Below are 18,252 nucleotides of genomic sequence, written 5' to 3'. Positions count from 1 at the left end.
TGGTATTTCCTTCTACATATGCCCCATAGGTACAAGCCCCTTGCACCGCCGGTACATAGTTTTTTCCTATATTAAAAGTGACGCACCAGCGGCACAAGGGGCTTGTAAATAAGCCCCATAATTTTTTTTAAAAGTGAATGATAGTTTGAGGACCAAATTTGCCACCTGTGCTATCACTCAAGAATTTGTACCTTGAAGAGATGTTTCAGCTTACACCAAGATAAGAATTCGAATCGCTGAAAATACTAAAAGTATTTCAATCATGTAGACGAATGATTAATTTGAGAGCATGGCAGAAGGTGCATTTTGAAACCCATCATGTGACAATACAATAATAAAATGCAAGAACATACATAGCTTATGGTCGTGTAAAAGCAGCAAGTAAATGAACTGTCATGGTGTTATTTCTCTTGTTTCCAACTCATTAAAGCAAACGTTATTCCTGCTGTACAAGCAAAAATTGCTATACTTGAACTATATGTAGAAAAAGAACCAAACTTCTCTGAGTTATCACATGCCTGCTCACACACCACACGCAAAGAGAATGATATATACACTAGTAAACATATACATATATATATAGACACAATTAAGTTTGTGCTTTGTTGTGCATGTATGATAAATTATTCGAAATAGACATGTTTAGAAAATATGGATGACAGATCAATTGTTATTTATTTTCTTTTAACACTGTATCATCATAAAGAAAACTGGTATAAATGAAAAATTCAATTTCAAATATCTACATCTAAAATTGTAGGCAGTGAAAAGCACTTTGTTGACAAAGAGTGTGGAATGATGTATGTTAAATTGTCAGAAACTGCTTGAATGCCTTGTTTAGTTGCCACAAACAAATTCACATATCAGAACGAACAATACTGCTATATATTTCTTTAGTTTTTCCTTGGGATTTTTTGTCTTTTCTATTTTTGTTGTTAAAACATACTAAGGAGGGGGATGGAAAAACTGAAAATTCATACGTATTTCAGAAAATCTGAAATTGAAGCAATATTTAGAACTATTAATGAAGAAACACTGTTGCATTGGTGTAATATACACAATGCACTCATTTTTATCTGTAATGTACATCAAATACTTTACAACAAAGCATTAACAAAAGGCAAGAAACATCTTGCTGTACAGAGGAAACCCCAAAATGCAACTTGAAGCCTAGATTCACAATGAATGCGGATATTAAACAAAACGTGAGAAGCTGTCCCCCAAATTGTATGTAAACTGTTCAGTTTCTTGTGCTTCACGTAACCTTCTTGTCCCACTTCGACTTCTCTGCCCCCTTTCTTTCATCCACTTTCAGTTCACAGCATCTACTTAAGACTCTGAATGGCAACAAGAGGGTGCCCCACGCCACAAGTGAGTGTTCCTGTCTATGGACTTATCTTCCGAGTTTAAATTCCACATGTTCAGCCTTCTACATTACTTTAATCAATAATTCCACAATGGTTATATTGGGCTTTCGTATGGAACAGGCTTTAACAAACTAAATTTGCAGGAAAGAAAAGTCTCGTGGTATGCATGCACATGCACAACTCCCGGATCCTGGCTTCCTAGCAGCGCCTCACACCCAGGAGTCCGGAGACGCGGGGTAGTGGCTTGTTTCATAGTTAAGTTCACTATAGGGACGAGCAGCTGAATAGAAATCAACGTAGTTGCCAGTAGACTTTAGTCCCAGGTGCATGTTGTACTCGCTGGCTGGGGGGCGATGGTGCACCTGATCCTCAAAGAAAGATTCATCATAATTCCTGGTGGAATTCTGAAAGGGCTGGTAGGCTTCGTATTCTTTCCTATTTGGCTCCTGTGGGACTGGCTGGGTTGAGATCTGGAATATAAACACAATTGTTGATGCAACAGCACCAGACTATAGGGAAGTACACAATACACATTTATTTTACTCATTACAACTCAGGACCAGCTACAGAACTATGACAAAAGTGTGCCTCAGCGATCTGCATTTTCAAATCTTGATCGGATTATGAGTGAGCAGTAATGCTCAATTTGCGCCGGAGGCTGGTGGTAGTGTGTCACCAGCGCTTATTTTTGAGGAGCCGGATTTTAATTCCATCATCAGACCGGCACAGAGCAAGAGAGAAAAAAGGCAGAAAAGGAAGCAAGAAGAAAGATGAGATAGACAGGAAAACCGCGACAATGGGAAAAAGTTGAGATGAAACAGAACCTGCAACAGTGAGATAAAAGGACATTTAGGGTAGTGAACAACAGAGGCATGAGGAGGGATCAAACAGTGGTATAACATTTGCTTAGCAATGTCAGACCACATTTTGAAATATTTGTACAGCTTCTCTCAAAATGCCTGCAGAAGTGAAGATCAAGAATAAACAAGGCTTTGGGTGATCCGCAGTCCAAATTATACACAGCGAATAAAATCATATGCTTCCCACCGACAAATACCGCATTCTCAGTGTGATTTCACCGAAATCAAATTTGTTTTAATTTCAACTAAAGTGCACAGAAATTTAACATGGGAACTCAGTAGAATCGGGCGTAAAACGTGGGCAGGGGAAAACGCTAGTTGCAAGGGAGCATTTTTGTGCCCTGAACTTTCCCACATTGGAAGATCATAGACTCAAGCCTCAGAGGCTATATTGTTTTCAAGGTGTCACAATTGTATTCGGCTCTAACTATCTAGCGGGGCTACTGACATACTGATTTAACTGGTCTTTTCGGAAGCAAGCTCTGGGAGTTCCATCAGCACCATCACAAAACTATCAATTTTCTTTTGTGCAAAGAAACGAAATGGGACCTACTACAGTTACTAAAGTCATGTCTGTTTTAATAATGTTTCTGTTATCACTTTTCCCTTATTTTACTTAAATGCTTTAAAACAGCTATTTGTTTCTTTCATATTTTTTCTGTACAATTTGTTTTTGTTACCATTTTAAATTGTTGTTTTTTTCTTTTATGTAATTTTGTTTGAATTTTTTAGTGTTTCGTGTTATCTGTGATGCAATTTTCCATGTTTTAATTCTTTATCTTGCTGGTTGGTTCATAATATGGCCTTGTAGCATGCTGTAGAGGGCTATACCCGCCATTAAAGGCCCTCTCCTGCATTAAAGACCAGGGGACCAAGAAGTAGACAATGCTAAAGAGCTCTTCTTAAAGCACCACTACTGTTTACCACACAGGAAAATCACATGGAGCTGTTTAGTGTTGAAATGTCCGTGCTGCTTGAGACATCAGAATGGCTCCGCAAAGATGACTGCAGCAGCAGCATCATTTACAGTGCTCAGTTAATGGAGCAGCATTTTTGGTGTACATCCTTGTCGACTACCATCCTGACCGTACCTACATCACTGCCTATATTTCGAAATCCCCAGAAGACGTGAAGCAGCTATGTGAACTCTTTTAAACCACTCATGCAAAAACAGGTGGTTTCTTTGTTTTTAGGTTGAGCCTAGGCAGTGCTTTCAGTGTCTCTTCAAGATATTTTGCATACACTTTGTGGGCTTTAAGCATGCCCATTGGGTTTTTATTTGTTACGTCGATTGCCCTTTAAAAAGGCCTGCTTGCTAGTGGTAAATCTTTTCTCTTTGCCCCTCCTTGTTATGATCTGTTTACTCCCACGGAGCAGTGCCCAACTACTGGTATCTTTAAACTTGGGTGCTTATCTGTTCGTTTTGGGGCCACATTTTTAGGTCTCGCTGAGTCAGCGCGCATGCGCTGCTCGGAGAGACATTTAGTAGATGAGTTTTCAAAGTGCTGCTGGCTGGCCTAGCGCTTGCGTTCCGCATGCAGCCGGCCGCCGGCAGTCTTTCACGGGTCATTAGAACCGTGATGACTTTCACTTTCGCAAAAGTAAAGAAATAGAAAAAAACATCTATTTCTTTACTTTTGCTATAATCACCGCACCCGCACTTTACTTTTAATGTTCAAAGTAAAGTGCCGGTGCCACGATGCTTGTTCTCGCGCACGCGGCCAATTCTTGTTCTTATTTTCTCTCTAAGCTTTTGTTTCTTTCACATCTTCTCCTCCCCTGTATTTTCTTCCATTAAAGGCTCCCTGTATCTCCTCTCCTTATGTCATCACGTGCCCCCTGCTTCTCCTGCCCTCCCCTTTCATCCCGATTCACGTCTCCTCCATTCATCACGATTCATGTCTCCTTTCATCACGATTCGCGGCTGCCCTCTCATCCACCAGCTTTCATTTCATCAAGGGGGTCCTTCGGTCAACTCTCTCCGGCTGTTCCACCCGCGTCGCTCCCCTTTACTACTGCCGGCATACACACACGTTCATGGCCCCAGTAAGCTATCTATTGTATTTTTCATTTTTTTGTACCAAGAAATGGAAAAACTGGCCCTATATAATTTTACAATTTAACAAGTGAATTCGTGCTTTAGAAAAAATTGCCAGGCATGTGGAGAACACAAAAAACAGCCGCTGGCTCATAGGAGAGATCTAAATCAAGAAACAGACATTCTTGACTCCTGAATCGTATTTTCGTGGTAAACTGCTTATTCAAAGTTTAAAGACTTTGGCGGAATACCGTCATTTGAGATTGAAACAGTTCCTTTGACATTTGTTTCATTACTAACACCCCCTCCTAAAATGAAATACACCTAGCTTGGTGGCTTATGTACAGGCCCCTTGAGCCGCCTGGTACATAACTTTTTCTCACATAAAAAGTGACGCACCGGCGGTGCAAGGGGCTTGTAAATAAGCTCCATACAATACCGTTTAATGTTTTGCATACTTTTTGTATCACTCATGTTTCCTTATGGTTGGGTATCGAGCATTCTTCTGTTTATGAAAATCACTACTTGAACAGACAGATGGTATACACACGTTATGATAGGGCAAGCATCTATAACCATAGAAGCGTTTGAATAAGTTTACCTGTGCCTCTGGAATCTTCCGGAATGCCTCGCTATGGTGACTAGAGTGTCCAACAGGAACCAGGCTGTGGTGGTGGGAGAGTTCAGCGCCTTGAAAGCCCAGCAAGAAGTAGATTAAACGGCTTGGAGGGTCCGGCAGGGCACGGTGGTTGTAGAGCCCAGCAGCGGACTCAGCCGAAAGCAACGGTGGCTGACACCTCTCTGACCACTCGGGACCCTTCTGAGGCCTAACTCTGATTCCAGGTTCACGTCATTCGAGTTTTGTCCCATCTGCCCCCCGCCCCCAATGAAACTACGAAACCACACAAGTGACATTGTGCAGTGATGCAATCAACGCGCTGGCCGCTCTGCTTTGACGAAGTCAATGGAGGCGTCCAGCTGGGCCCATGGGCCACTGACCACGGCCAATGAAGCACGGGCCAAGGGGCAGCGACTCAACAAAGGCTTCGCCGAGGAGCAGATACACTTCTAGACGGATGCTGTTGCAGAAAGAGGTATGAGATTTTTCAGATCTGAATTCAGCTTGAAGTGCGACCATTTCTATAACCTAGTTTTTTTTTACAGTTTGTGTGTCTTTAATATAGAACAAACTTGGACCACGGTCATGAGAGCGTTTTACATAAATGACAGATTATATTCCAGAAGGTCATATTCATTTTTAAAGGCACAGGCAGATTACGTGATTTGAATCACAGACTGTTGATTGATGCCGGTACTCGAACCTGGATTCCGAGTTCCAAAGTCGGCAGCTTGGGCCGTTAGGCCACATCTCCTCACCCTGTTCTACTTCTAAAAACCTGCTCAAAGCCCTGGTTCCATTGTGCCATCTCATTGAGAGATTTTCCCAAGCGAAGTCGTGGATAGGACTCGGAAAGGCTACACTTTTGTTGTATTCTACCATCGGCAGGTTTTATGTTACTGTCCAAAAAAACTATTACCATTACAAGGAGCATTTGTATGTTTGAGTACAAAGTATGGGATCTCAAATGGCCACGGTGCAGATGGAGTTGCGTTTCTAGCGTGTGAGATCAAAAATAGAACTGTGGATCAATATGGGGCTAATTCACACACAAGCACTGGCAATCACAACAGGACTGTCTAAAGAATGACATGTTAAGCCAGACCTAAACATTAATGGACGTTAATGAATTCCCACCTCCCAACTGCCAGAGAAAAACGCCATAAATTAGCTAGTCATCTAAGACACTGTAATAGCATTACAATGGCATGTGTGTGCCCCAGAAAGTTCAAGCCCAGACAGCTGGATAAATAAACAAAATGAACACAGCTGTGTGGAGGGCAAGAACTTTTTTTGTAGTAGCACACAACCTCTGCCCAATCAAAACATGTACTCCTAGATTCAAACAAGTGGACGGACCCAAAACCCATTTCCTAGGGAGTCTCATAATTTTCTGGAGACATCTGGCCTGTCACGCCATAGCATAACAAGCATTGGTCTCGCCTTTGGGATCATGTAAGTAAAAAAAAAAAAAAGTATAAGACTTCACGTTTACATTTACTTTGTTTTTAGGATGCAGTAAATTTAAACTTGAAGTCTTACACTTCAGGTTTTTTTTTACTTACAAGGCCCCAAAGGCGACTATTGGCTATGCCAATGCTTGTTTTCTTAGTTTTCTGCTTGTGATTGGAGAAGCTTCCCTTTTCATTTGCAGAGCATTCACGCTCCAAACTCCGCTCCATTTTCGTACGCAGGCCTGTATATCTTGTTCCAATCTCATCACATTTGCAGAGCTTTTAAAGACTGAGAACAAATGTCAGATGCTATTTTAGGAGGGAGCCTGTTCTATGCCAACTCTATGCTGACAGTACATTGCTGGTGTACAAAATTGATGTGTACAAACAGCCCACTTAGCCACTTCCTTCGGATTTTTAACCACCCCTGCCCTTCTCCAATCTCCCGCACCTGTGCCCCAGAAAAGTGATAACATGTGTGTGCTTGACAGAACACAATGTAGAGTCACAACCATGGGGGTTGTTAAAGGACAACATGAACTCAAGGGAGTGCTTACATTTTGAAAGTTTTGCCCTATTGTCCTACTTCCCCCTGCACACCATTTTGCTCCGTATTCTGCAAACACTTGCCACCTCACCCTTGCAGGTGTTACCGCACCTTTAAAAAAAAAATAATCATACCCTTATATGCGCACGGGTGGCTGTTTTTGTTTATTTTACAGTCCTCTCTGATCCGTCTTATGCAACCAGTATGATCTTGGCATTGTGTTTGCTGTTTGATTATGTCCTTGGTAAAGTTTTGCCAGTGTCTCCGATGAGTTTTACTGTGCTAATAATGAGTGAAGTTACCATAATTATTCATCTAAGGTTTAAGGCAAACCCAGCCACTTTTTAGACGTGTAAAGCAAAGCTTCCCTTTTCATTTGTAGAGCATTCTTGTTCTGAGCTGTGCTCCGCTCTGTAAACAGTCCTGTAAATCTTGTTCTTATCGTCTCACATTTGCATAGCATTCAAAGACCGAGAACAAATGTCAGATGTTGTTTTCAGAGAGTGCCTGTTCCGTAGCCCCGCCTCCCTTCCTCATTCCGGCTTGGTTATTTTCTCAAGAGCACTTCACACGAGTGCTGCAGCCTTGCTATGCCGCTGACCAGGTTAACCCGTTCCGTGCTCATGACGGAACCACTCCGTCATGAGCCACGGGTGCGCTGTGCTCATGACGGAGTGTTTCCGTCATGCTGCGGCCGTTGGCGGCCGCTCCGCCCACGCGGCGCTAATTCCCCGCCTGTGCGGGCGATTAGCGCAGTGGGCGGAGTCGTGACGGAACCACTCCATCATGAGCACAGCTCGCCCGTGACTCATGACGGAGTGGTTCCGTCACGAGCACGGCGGCACCGCAACTGCCCCAAACCCCCCCAGCACCGCGGCGGAATTGCTGCCGCGGCGAAGGGGCTAACATAAGGTTGGAGAAAAACATCAAAAAAGTGAATTACATGCTAGTGCTTGACAGAACACAATATAGAGGCACAACTGTGGGGGTTGCTGAAGGACAACACAAACTCAAAGGAGTGCTCATTGTTGCCCTCGCCTTTGTCCATCTTGTGTGTGGTATCCGACTTTCAGATCAGATATATGTTAGCCATTCTTCTAATTGCAAAGCACTATTAGGTGCTTTTATCTTGAAAATGATGACAATAGTGATGGCCGGGATGATGGCTATATATTGACCAGTACTTGATGACTATACTGACCTGTTCTTGAAATAGTATCAATCAAGAGTACACATGCTAACATGGGCAGATACTGAGCACCTGCTTGTTTTATTTGCTACAGTGGGCATAAGCACATATTAGAAGGAATGCTATGCTGCCTATGAACTGGAGAGTACCAGCGGTAGATACTCTGGAATAGTGAGTACTTGCACCTCTATGTAACTTTGTAAAGCACTAAGGAGAAGTGCAAGACTTTCGGTGACACTGGACCAACCCTTCTCCCTGAATGGAACCAGCACTTCCAATTAGAGCTGCAGTATTCTTAATGTGCAAATACCAGCACCTCTCAATCAATCAATCAGGGAATTGTAAGCGCGCTGCTCACCCGTGAGGGTCTCAAGGTGCTGAGGGAGGCAGGGGGGGTACGCAGATCTGTTTAGCCGAAGAGCCAGGTCTTGAGGGTCTTCCTGAAGGTGTTCAGGGAGGCGGCGCGTCTGATGTCTGCCGGTAGCTCGTTCCAGGTATAGGCTGCAATGTGAGAGAAGGATCTTCTGCCTGCTCTGGCTCTGTGGATGCGCGGGGTTTCGGCCAGTGTGAGGTTGGAAGATCAGAGGTTTCTTTTGGGTACGTGGAAGTTGATTCTGTCATTGAGGTATTTGGGTCCGTTGTTGTGAAGTCATTTGTAGGCGTGAGTGAGGATTTTGAAAGTGACTTTTCTCCACGGGGAGCCAGTGGAGACTTCGTAGGTGTTGGCTGATGTGTTCGTGTTGGGGGATGCCAAGGACGAGTCTGGCGGCGGTGTTCTGTATTGTCTGTAGTTTGCGGAGTAGGGACTTGTTGATGCCGGCGTAGAGTGTGTTTCGACAGTCCAGTCTGCTGGTGATGAGTGCGTGGGTGACTGTCTTCCTTGACTCAGGGGGATCCACTTGAAGGTCTTGCGGAGGGTGTTGAAGCTGTTGGAGGTGAGGGCATTGACCTGTCGGTTCATGGTGCGTGATGAGTCGAGTACGATGCCGAGGTTCTTGGTGTGGTCTGAGGGGAAGGTGGGCTTCTGAGGGCGGTCAGCCACCAGGTGCTGTCCCATGCAGAAGGTGTGGTACCGAGGACAAGGACCTCTGTCTTCTCGGCGTTGAGGTTCAGGCAGCTGTTGGTCATCCAGACTGTGACGCCTTGCATTCCTTTCTGGAAGTTGAGTTTGGCAGTGGTGGGGTCTTTGGTGAGGGAGAGGATGAGCTGGGTGTCGTCAATGTAGGATACGGTGTTGAGGCCGTGTTGTCAGACGATGGCTGCTAGGGGGGCCATGTAGATGTTGAAGAGGATGGGGCTCATTGATGAACCCTGTGGGACTCCGCAGGTTATTTTCGTGGGGTCAGAGAGGAAGGGTGGGAGTCTGATCCTGTGGCTTCTTCCGGTGAGGAATGATCAGATCAAGTCCAGGGCTGTTCCTTGTATGCCTGCATCGTGTAGTCTGGCGACTAGTGTGCGGTGGGAGATGGTGTCTGGCAACAGTGCTGTGTCTGGGACCCTGCTGCAGACACTTTGATGCGTCGCTGTTGCACCCCACTAACCTCCATGCACAACCTGTAAGACAATAATGAGGCCCAAACAGGCGCTTTTCAGACGGGCTGCAGCACTGTAATGAATCAGGACTCCTCGGCAGAGCTGCAGTAGTTTAAAGGGGTTGTGCCCACACCTCTCTGCTGCTGCATCCCCTGTACTTCATGGAGTATTACTGAAGCTTACACATTGGTCAAGCGCTGTGCTGGAATAAGCTTTAAAAATCTGCTCCTATTTGTTATTCATAGTACTTGCTGCCACAGTTTGGTGCCTTCGTAGAGCTGGCAGAAACAAGGGGTGCTCGCTCGTAACCCCTCCAAGGCAGCATTGCTGCCAAGCAGTATTTTTAGCTTAAATTCAGAATGCTAGGATTTAAGGGGGGTCGATACCCAGGACGAGCAAACCAAAATTATAAGTACCAGAATCTAAATGTTCTTTTGGCTAAAAAGCTAGGGCTGTTTAAAGGGGTCACATTCTGTCGCATGAGTGTGATTACTAACGGTATGCTATTCAAACTGATGCTGAACCTGGAGGCGTGGCTCTGCTACTGGAAAATATTACAAAATGAATTGACACCCCGGCTAAACATCAAGTTAAAAATAGCGTGTAGTAATTGTATTGCTCTTCAAGCCCTGGCAACGCAGCACTCAGGATAATGTGCTGCATGGCTACACACTTATAAGGTCTAAAAGGCAAGACCTATTGGCTATGCCAGTGGTTCCCAATCTGTGCGCCGCGGCACCCCGGTGCGCCATCAAAACTTGTCTGAGGCGCCGCGAATAGATGTGCACCAGTTTGGGAACCGATGCGTCTGACCGGTTTTCTGTGATCAGTACTCATGCACCAGTTGTTTAATGTGAACGGACTACTAGGCGGCTTTCCCCTGCTGCACTAGATTGGGTTGCTGTTCGTTGTTTGGAATACAAACGGCATTGTTTTCACGCCGTCGTTGCGACACTTGGGGAGGTCTGGAGGTGGCACCTATGTGGTACACTGGAAGCAGTCTTGATGTCGCCGCATATCCTACATGTGTGCATTCTGCTAAGCTTGTAGATTGAAGCCTGAACTGAGTTTGATGTTGCCCTGGAGTTTGCAGAAGGATGGCAATGCTGTGTTTCCAGACTTCTCTGTAAATTTTGTTGGCCATGCACGCATGTTTTGAGGCCACATACATTTGTGTCACTGGATTTCGACATGTTGGTTGCCTTCATGGTGAGAGTTTACAGTGGACTTATTCGGGGGTGCATGGTGTCCTCTCGATTGCTATGCTTTGGCAGGTGTCTGTAAGCATTGTTGAGGTTTGAAATGCAGCTGACATGATGGAATCGGGGATGAACAACTGGTAGAGCAGTGCAACTTGTTGGGCAATGGAGTAGGGGCCCATGAATGTGAGTGGATGCAGGGTTGGGGCGGGGGGGCGGTTGGCGCTCCTGTTGCAGCTGTGTGCCTGCGATGTTTTGCCTTTTCCATTTTTGGTGCTTTCCACTGGGTGCCGGGTGGCCCAGTGTCGATACGGATGCCTGCTCTGTGATGCTGTGGAGTGAGGATGGACACACTGTGGTAAACGACAAATGGTACAAAAGGAAGAGATAAGGAAATAACTTTGGTCAAGAGCACACTAATTAACTCTATATCTAGTTTATTAATCTAGACAGATTTTATCAAAATATTTGGACTTTCCTGCATCAAAAAATGACAACGGACCTTGATGAGAGCAACAAAGCAAAAATACAACAATACAAATGTACATAAATTGAACATGTGCAGAACGTCACAAACAAAGAAAGACTTATACACACAAAAAAGTTAACCCCTAAACAAACATATAATTTTCTGTTAGTGTCCTCCTAATAATTTCAGGACGAACCACTGGAAGGTAGTCCACAAAGCGCGCTGCGACTCAACAAATTATTGTCGGACTTTCTCAGCACACTCAACAGTGAGTAACCACACTGTGCTTATTTTCAAGGACTCCTCCTTCAAAACCGGGTCTACGCAATTGCGTTTCGGCCATACACTTTCCTCTGCCTCCTCAGGACAGGGTTAATACAAAGAATGTACACACACTACAAAAAAGAAGTATATACACATATAAATATGAATATCAAAATAAATCATCTTGCCTACACATGAACTTAATCACAAGCAAAGTCGTAGCAGTTCTCCATGCCGCCCTGCGGGGAGTATGTGGTCGGTGACCGTCACCAAGGGGCACAAAGGTGAACCGGGGACTTACACCTGAAAGTGATACCCGAGGAGGATCTGTAAATTCATAGCAAAGGGACTATAATTATCTGACCACCAGCGTGTCAATATCTAAGACTGGCGGAAAAGGTGTCACAACACAGACCCAGTGCACAGCCCACCGTTGCAGGTGGTGCACCAACCACAAGGAGTGCAAGGACCTCGGGGAAACCAATTTCACGTTCTCTCACCCATGGCTAAAATACACCGTCGAAAAACACGCATGCTTAGTGCTACTACTACGTGTCTCTTAGGTATAAACAAACATATGGCACTCACAGAGATAAGGTGGCCCAATGGACGCTCATACGTGCGGGTCATCCGGGTCCCCAGATACCCAAAAGGGTGCCGAACCTATCGACAAGGAAACAAGAGGCTAAACACTTGTTTTACAAGGTCCAGATTAGTGCGAATGCCCTATTACATTTCCCGTTACACATTTTAGTCATGTTTTTATTTATTAGTTTTGTATTAATAGATTGTGCATTGATCAAGCATTGTCTGCGCGGTCGCCTGTGTTGCCCGTGGAGAGTAGTTGGCGGTGGTGATGCCTTGTGGGATGTCGACCCCTAGATATTGTACATACGGTCTTGTCCCCAGTAATAGACTCAGTGAACAGTATGGGAATACCTCTTTTCTTAGCAGTCCTGTGACTGAGTTGTACCAGGGTTGTACTTCTATCTCTGACGATCTGATGTTGCCTTTTGATTTATACCCTAGAGGTAGATGGTAGCGCCAGTAGAGATGCACCCCCTGTTAAGATGACCTTTGTGTTCCCTTCTTTGATTTACACTTCAGAGGTAGAGGGTAGCGCTAATTTAGACTGACTCCGTGTTAAGATGGCCGACACGTTTTCTTTTCTAGTGGAATCCTTTCTCCATGTTTACTCCCCTCGACCAGCGCCGGTAATATAGGAACTGGTGCAGCTCGCAGCCTCACGCAGACCGGCGTCTTAGGGATTGTCGAGTGGAGTAGCTGTGTGTTCCGGACTTTTTAGTCGGATTACTGTCGAAGTAAGTGCCGTCACGCTAGTTTAGCAGGATTTGGACTTATGTGTTCCGTCTGCCCCCCACGAGTTCTCTAAGGTTCTTGGCTTCTTGCCTCTGTAGATAGCGATCCCATTGAAAAATTATACAAGTTGTCGACATCCAGTGTTATCAGGAAGGACTTCCTGTTGAAGGAAGGTAAGCCCCCTTGGACTCAGTACCCCCTAGTGTATTCCCCTCATTTACATTAATTGCGCCGCCATCTGTGTTTAGCCTCTTGTTTCCTTGTCGATAGGTTCGGCACCCTTTTGGGTATCTGGGGACCCGGATGACCCGCACGTATGAGCGTCCATTGGGCCACCTTATCTCTGTGAGTGCCATATGTTTGTTTATACCTAAGAGACACGTAGTAGTAGCACTAAGCATGCGTGTTTTTCGATGGTGTATTTTAGCCATGGGTGAGAGAACGTGAAATTGGTTTCCCCGAGGTCCTTGCACTCCTTGTGGTTGGTGCACCACCTGCAACGGTGGGCTGTGCACTGGGTCTGTGTTGTGACACCTTTTCCGCCAGTCTTAGATATTGACACGCTGGTGGTCAGATAATTATAGTCCCTTTGCTATGAATTTACAGATCCTCCTCGGGTATCACTTTCAGGTGTAAGTCCCCGGTTCACCTTTGTGCCCCTTGGTGACGGTCACCGACCACATACTCCCCGCAGGGCGGCATGGAGAACTGCTACGACTTTGCTTGTGATTAAGTTCATGTGTAGGCAAGATGATTTATTTTGATATTCATATTTATATGTGTATATACTTCTTTTTTGTAGTGTGTGTACATTCTTTGTATTAACCCTGTCCTGAGGAGGCCGAGGAAAGTGTATGGCCGAAACGCAATTGCGTAGACCCGGTTTTGAAGGAGGAGTCCTTGAAAATAAGCACAGTGTGGTTACTCACTGTTGAGTGTGCTGAGAAAGTCCGACAATAATTTGTTGAGTCGCAGCGCGCTTTGTGGACTACCTTCCAGTGGTTCGTCCTGAAATTATTAGGAGGACACTAACAGAAAATTATATGTTTGTTTAGGGGTTAACTTTTTGTGTGTATAAGTCTTTCTATGTTTGTGACGTTCTGCACATGTTCAATTTATGTACATTTGTATTGTTGTATTTTTGCTTTGTTGCTCTCATCAAGGTCCGTTGTCATTTTTTGATGCAGGAAAGTCCAAATATTTTGATAAAATCTGTCTAGATTAATAAACTAGATATAGAGTTAATTAGTGTGCTCTTGACCAAAGTTATTTCCTTATCTCTTCCTTTTGTACCATTTGTTGTTTGCACTTTATTGTTCCTTACCCAGGTATTAAAAGGGTCAATTGGGTATAACCCTGTTGTTTGCCAGACACTGTGGTAAACGGGCATTAAGATTGCTCCGTTTTTGTCACCTTGTTCAAGTGGGCACGTCATGAGTGAAGAGTGGAGGTTTGGGTCCACCCGGCAGGCATTGGAGTCTGTGGCATCCATGTTGCACACAGATCTGGCTCAATCTGCTGGACTGCAGTTGCTGCCCAGTACATGAGGGAGGACACGGGGCGCAGCTCCCTGGCTTCTTGATGGGAGCTGGTGGAATGGGGATCCCAGGAGGCTATTTCTAATGTCATTTAGGGTCATTTTGAAGTCGGGTGGCAAATAAGAACAAAGACAGATAGGTGCTGGTGTTTATCTATGTCAGAGGCCCAGACCAGGCTCACAGCAGGCACGGACAACGCTCGCCTCACCTTCTTCATGAATGTTTCGCGCATTTGTGATTGTGTGTTTTTGGTGCCACTGGACTCCCTTGGATTCTGTTTTCCAGGTTCGGCTGCTGGACAAAGATTCCTATTGTTCGCCGGGGGCTCTTGTAGTCTCCTGAAAGGGAGAGGAGGCGGCAGCGGGTTGGTGGGCCCTCTTTTACGGGTCTCTCACGGCTGTGTGTCCGGGGTCCAGTGCTGCTGCTGAGAGACTGGCTTCGTCTGGCCTCGGGCCATCCACGACCCGGGGGTGGACACCTCCACTCCGGGATGGGTGCACGGGGGATATGGAGAGGGAGACAGCAGGCGCAATGGTGCGTGCCTCCACCTCGAGGTGTGGAGCTGACATGCTGAGGGGCCAGGGGTGGAGGGGGTGGAGATCCTGGGAATGGACTTCCACTCCGAGGCATGGAGCTGGCACACTGGGGGGCAGTAGATTCTGGATGCCGACACACTGGAGGGGTGGCTGGTGGAGGGGGCTGAATGGGTCTGAGTTGTGCACCTTTGCTCGGGGTTGCGGTGCTGGCGAAGAGACATGGGAGGCCCGGGGTGCGCACCTTCACCTCCAGCGCAGAGCTGGAATGCTGAGGAGTTGGGGTAGAGATGGACTGCAGGCACAGGGTGGGCCCCTCCTGCTGCAGCTGCGGCATTGAGGGAGTGCTGCCGGCACTGTGTGAGAAATGGAGTGTGAATGGGGCGGCAGTTCCAGCATGGTCACCTCCTTCCCTGGATGGACTTATGGGCCTTGAGGGGAGACAGAGTGCCAGGCAATGGGTGGGGTCCCTCCGCACTGGGATACAGAGTGGGTGCTGCTGCTTGATGAGTGAGCTTTGGTGGAAAAGCAAGAGTGGGCCCAGGGTGACTGCTGCTCCACGTGCCCTGCAGACGTTCTGCAGTGAGGCCAAGGGTGGATGCCTCATCTGTGAGATGCTGTGGGAGCGCTGCTAGCACACAGTGTCCAGTGGGAACTGGAGGGAAGGGCCTGGAGCCTGCATCCATGGATGTGCACACTGCTGGCGCTGTGGGGGCTGTGGGCGGGAGGGACGCTGTATGGTTGTGATACCTTCATCAGCTTCATCCCAGCTGTTTTCGGGGAGAGGGATGGAGGTGCTCCTGGGGGCCGGGCTTGCATCTCTCCACCTGTCAAGGAAAAGTGATGTAGTGGGGAGCCACTGCCTATGGCCAGTGGGTCAGGGGAGCCACGGGTCAAAAAAGTTTGGGAACCACTGGGCTATGCCAATGCTTGTTTTTGTGTGCAGTGTGTGATCTGTTGAGGGATCGCACTGCTGGCTGCAGCTTTCCTCTGAAGGTGTTTCTTCAGTGGCTTCGCCTTTGTAAAATCGTTCATCCCCAGCAGTACTTATTGGTGCCTGGGCTTGGTGATGCGTAGACCCACACCCAGTGCCCTCCTCCTTTTTTTCTGTGATGTCCTATGGATGACTGCAAACAATCGAGCTTCCAGAAAATTCCTATTTTCCTTTAGCTTCCTACAAGCAATCAAGCTGAGGTATTACAAATTAACATAATTCCTAGATGAATATTTTCTTCATATTCTCTTAATTGTTCCCAGGTGGGTAAATTGTTTTAGGTGTATTTAGCAATCTTAAGTTGCCCAGTGCCGATATGACTCAAAGTATTTCAATATGCAGTTGGAATCTGTTGATGTGCAGCTGAAAAATGAGAACAGCATGTTTTCTTTTATGAAGCTGTACAAACTCTAGTGGCATTTCTAATGTAATATTCTAGTAGGCATGGACAGAAAGTTGTTTATTTTCTTAATTCATAGACAACCTCATTGAGGAACACGTGGTGCGAGGTTACATGTTATGAAAATGAATTACTGAGTAGAGAATGTACTTCGAACGTAATTGAGGTTACACTTTTAATAAAGGAATGATACTGTAAATGTTCACATTAAATGGTGTTATAGGGGGGAGCGGCACGAAACAAGATGGCCGCCTAGAACGGAGCTCCAGTCCGCAACGGGATTTGCCGCAGTGATTTCTGCGGATCCTGTCCTCATTGCTGATTGAAACAGTGATCCTCCTAGATCGTAAGACCCCCTGCACTAGTTGTGGGTATTATTATGGATTTTTTCCACTTTTCTACTGAGTTTTTATAAGGAGGCTTCTCTCCTCATATTCCGCCCGCTATTTTGTCTCCTGCAATGCTATTTTTATTTTTGTTCAGTCACATTGCACTTGTGGAAATGCCAATTATACCTCTGCATTCCATGTTTTCTCATCTATATAACATGGTTTATCTTGCATCTTTCCTGACTACTTTGTCCAGTTGAACATTTTTGCAGCTTAATTTGGGCAACTCTTATGTGAGCAGCGGTTTTCAATGGTTTCTTTGCCTGCTTCATTACTGGAGCACACCATCTCAATAATTCTCCTTTATTGGTACTTTATACTCCTATGCCCTTACAGCTTTTTCTGGATTCACTGCTGTCAGTCACTTATGGGAAGGAGTAAGAAACTACTTTTCATCAATAAAAAGGCTACGACTAGTGCTTCTGGCTCCTGTTCTCCCAATACTAGTTCCTCAATACAAAACACCGGCAAGATGGGGCAATCTAACTCCTCCAGACAAGTGGCTTTGCCTACTTCTTCAATTAAATTGCAAACTCCATCTTCTGCCAACAAACCTCTTAAGCAAGACCCTCCTTCTCCTCCAAAGCCCATCCCTCCTGTTTCCTCGGACCTTGTGCTCAATAAAATATGTGCTCTACGTCCATTTATTGAGGAAATAAATTCTCGTCTGCAAGTCTTAGACACTAAATGGAATTCCATGGAATCTCACATCTCCACGAGGGAACAACATGTTAGAGAGATACACGAAATGTCTATCAAGGTTACTTCCCTAGAGAAGGAGGTCCTCCAGTTGAAGAAATCGGATGAAGATCTTGAGAACAGGAACAGATGCAACAATCTTCGTTTATATGGACTCCCGGAGTGCTTGGAAGGTGATAATCCTGTGAATATTATCTTCACCTTTCTCCCAAAGCTTTTTGACCTTCCCCCATCTACAAATCTAAGCATCCAGCATGGTCACAGGCTAGGTCCCCGCTTAACTTCTTCGTCAGCTCCTTCGAAACCAAGAGGAGTTATTTTCCTCTTTTTGAAGTTTACGGACCTTCTACAATTTTCTCTTTTTCTTTCCTTCTCTTCATCCTCTTTTATCAATCTCCTACTATATCTTTGTCTTTCCCTTTTTCTTGCATCATTGTTGATCATGTGTTTCTATCTTCGATTCAGTTTATTCACATTCAAAGGTATTTCATAGAATGTAAAAGGTTTTATTAACCCCATAAAGAGGCAGAAAATATTTATTATTCCATTTAGCTACTTATAATCCTAATTTAGTTTTATTGCAAGAGACTCACCTGTCAGAATCAGAAGCCTTGAAACTTAAAAGGCAATGGGTGGGTTTAGTTTTAGTATCTCCTACTAATATGAAGAAAAATGGGGTAATTATTTTAGTATAACCATTTAAAGTGTTCTGTTATTTCAAAGGAAATTGATTCGGATGGTAGATGGTTATTAGTCAAGTTGCTCATTGATAATACCTCTCTTACTGTTTTTAATATCTATGGTCCTACTCAAACAGACTCTTCCTTTTGACCTAATATC

The 18,252-nt window shown here is 45.2% G+C and overlaps 1 protein-coding gene across 12 annotated transcripts in view; it reads right to left on the bottom strand.

Moving 5' to 3' along the window:
• Nucleotides 1-656: 656 nt before the first annotated feature.
• Nucleotides 657-18,252, bottom strand: part of CTNND2 (catenin delta 2) — a 3,222,299-nt gene continuing 3,204,703 nt past the window's right edge. For 7 of the 12 annotated variants that reach the window (XM_085606755.1, XM_085606763.1, XM_085606758.1 and 4 more), the window contains one exon: nt 663-1,837. In XM_085606755.1, coding sequence (XP_085462881.1) covers nt 1,577-1,837 — 261 coding nt within the window. In that variant the 3' untranslated portion in view covers nt 663-1,576. Of the gene's footprint in view, nt 1,838-18,252 lie in introns of all 12 variants that reach the window. The other 5 variants (XM_085606754.1, XM_085606756.1, XM_085606757.1 and 2 more) reach the window with 1 other exon arrangement.

Source organism: Triturus cristatus, chromosome 5_2 (genome assembly GCF_964204655.1).
Source record: "Triturus cristatus chromosome 5_2, aTriCri1.1, whole genome shotgun sequence".
Classification (NCBI taxonomy): Eukaryota; Metazoa; Chordata; class Amphibia; order Caudata; family Salamandridae; genus Triturus; species Triturus cristatus.
Note: the sequence above shows the minus strand (reverse complement) of the source record. Positions and strands in the feature narration are given on the sequence as shown.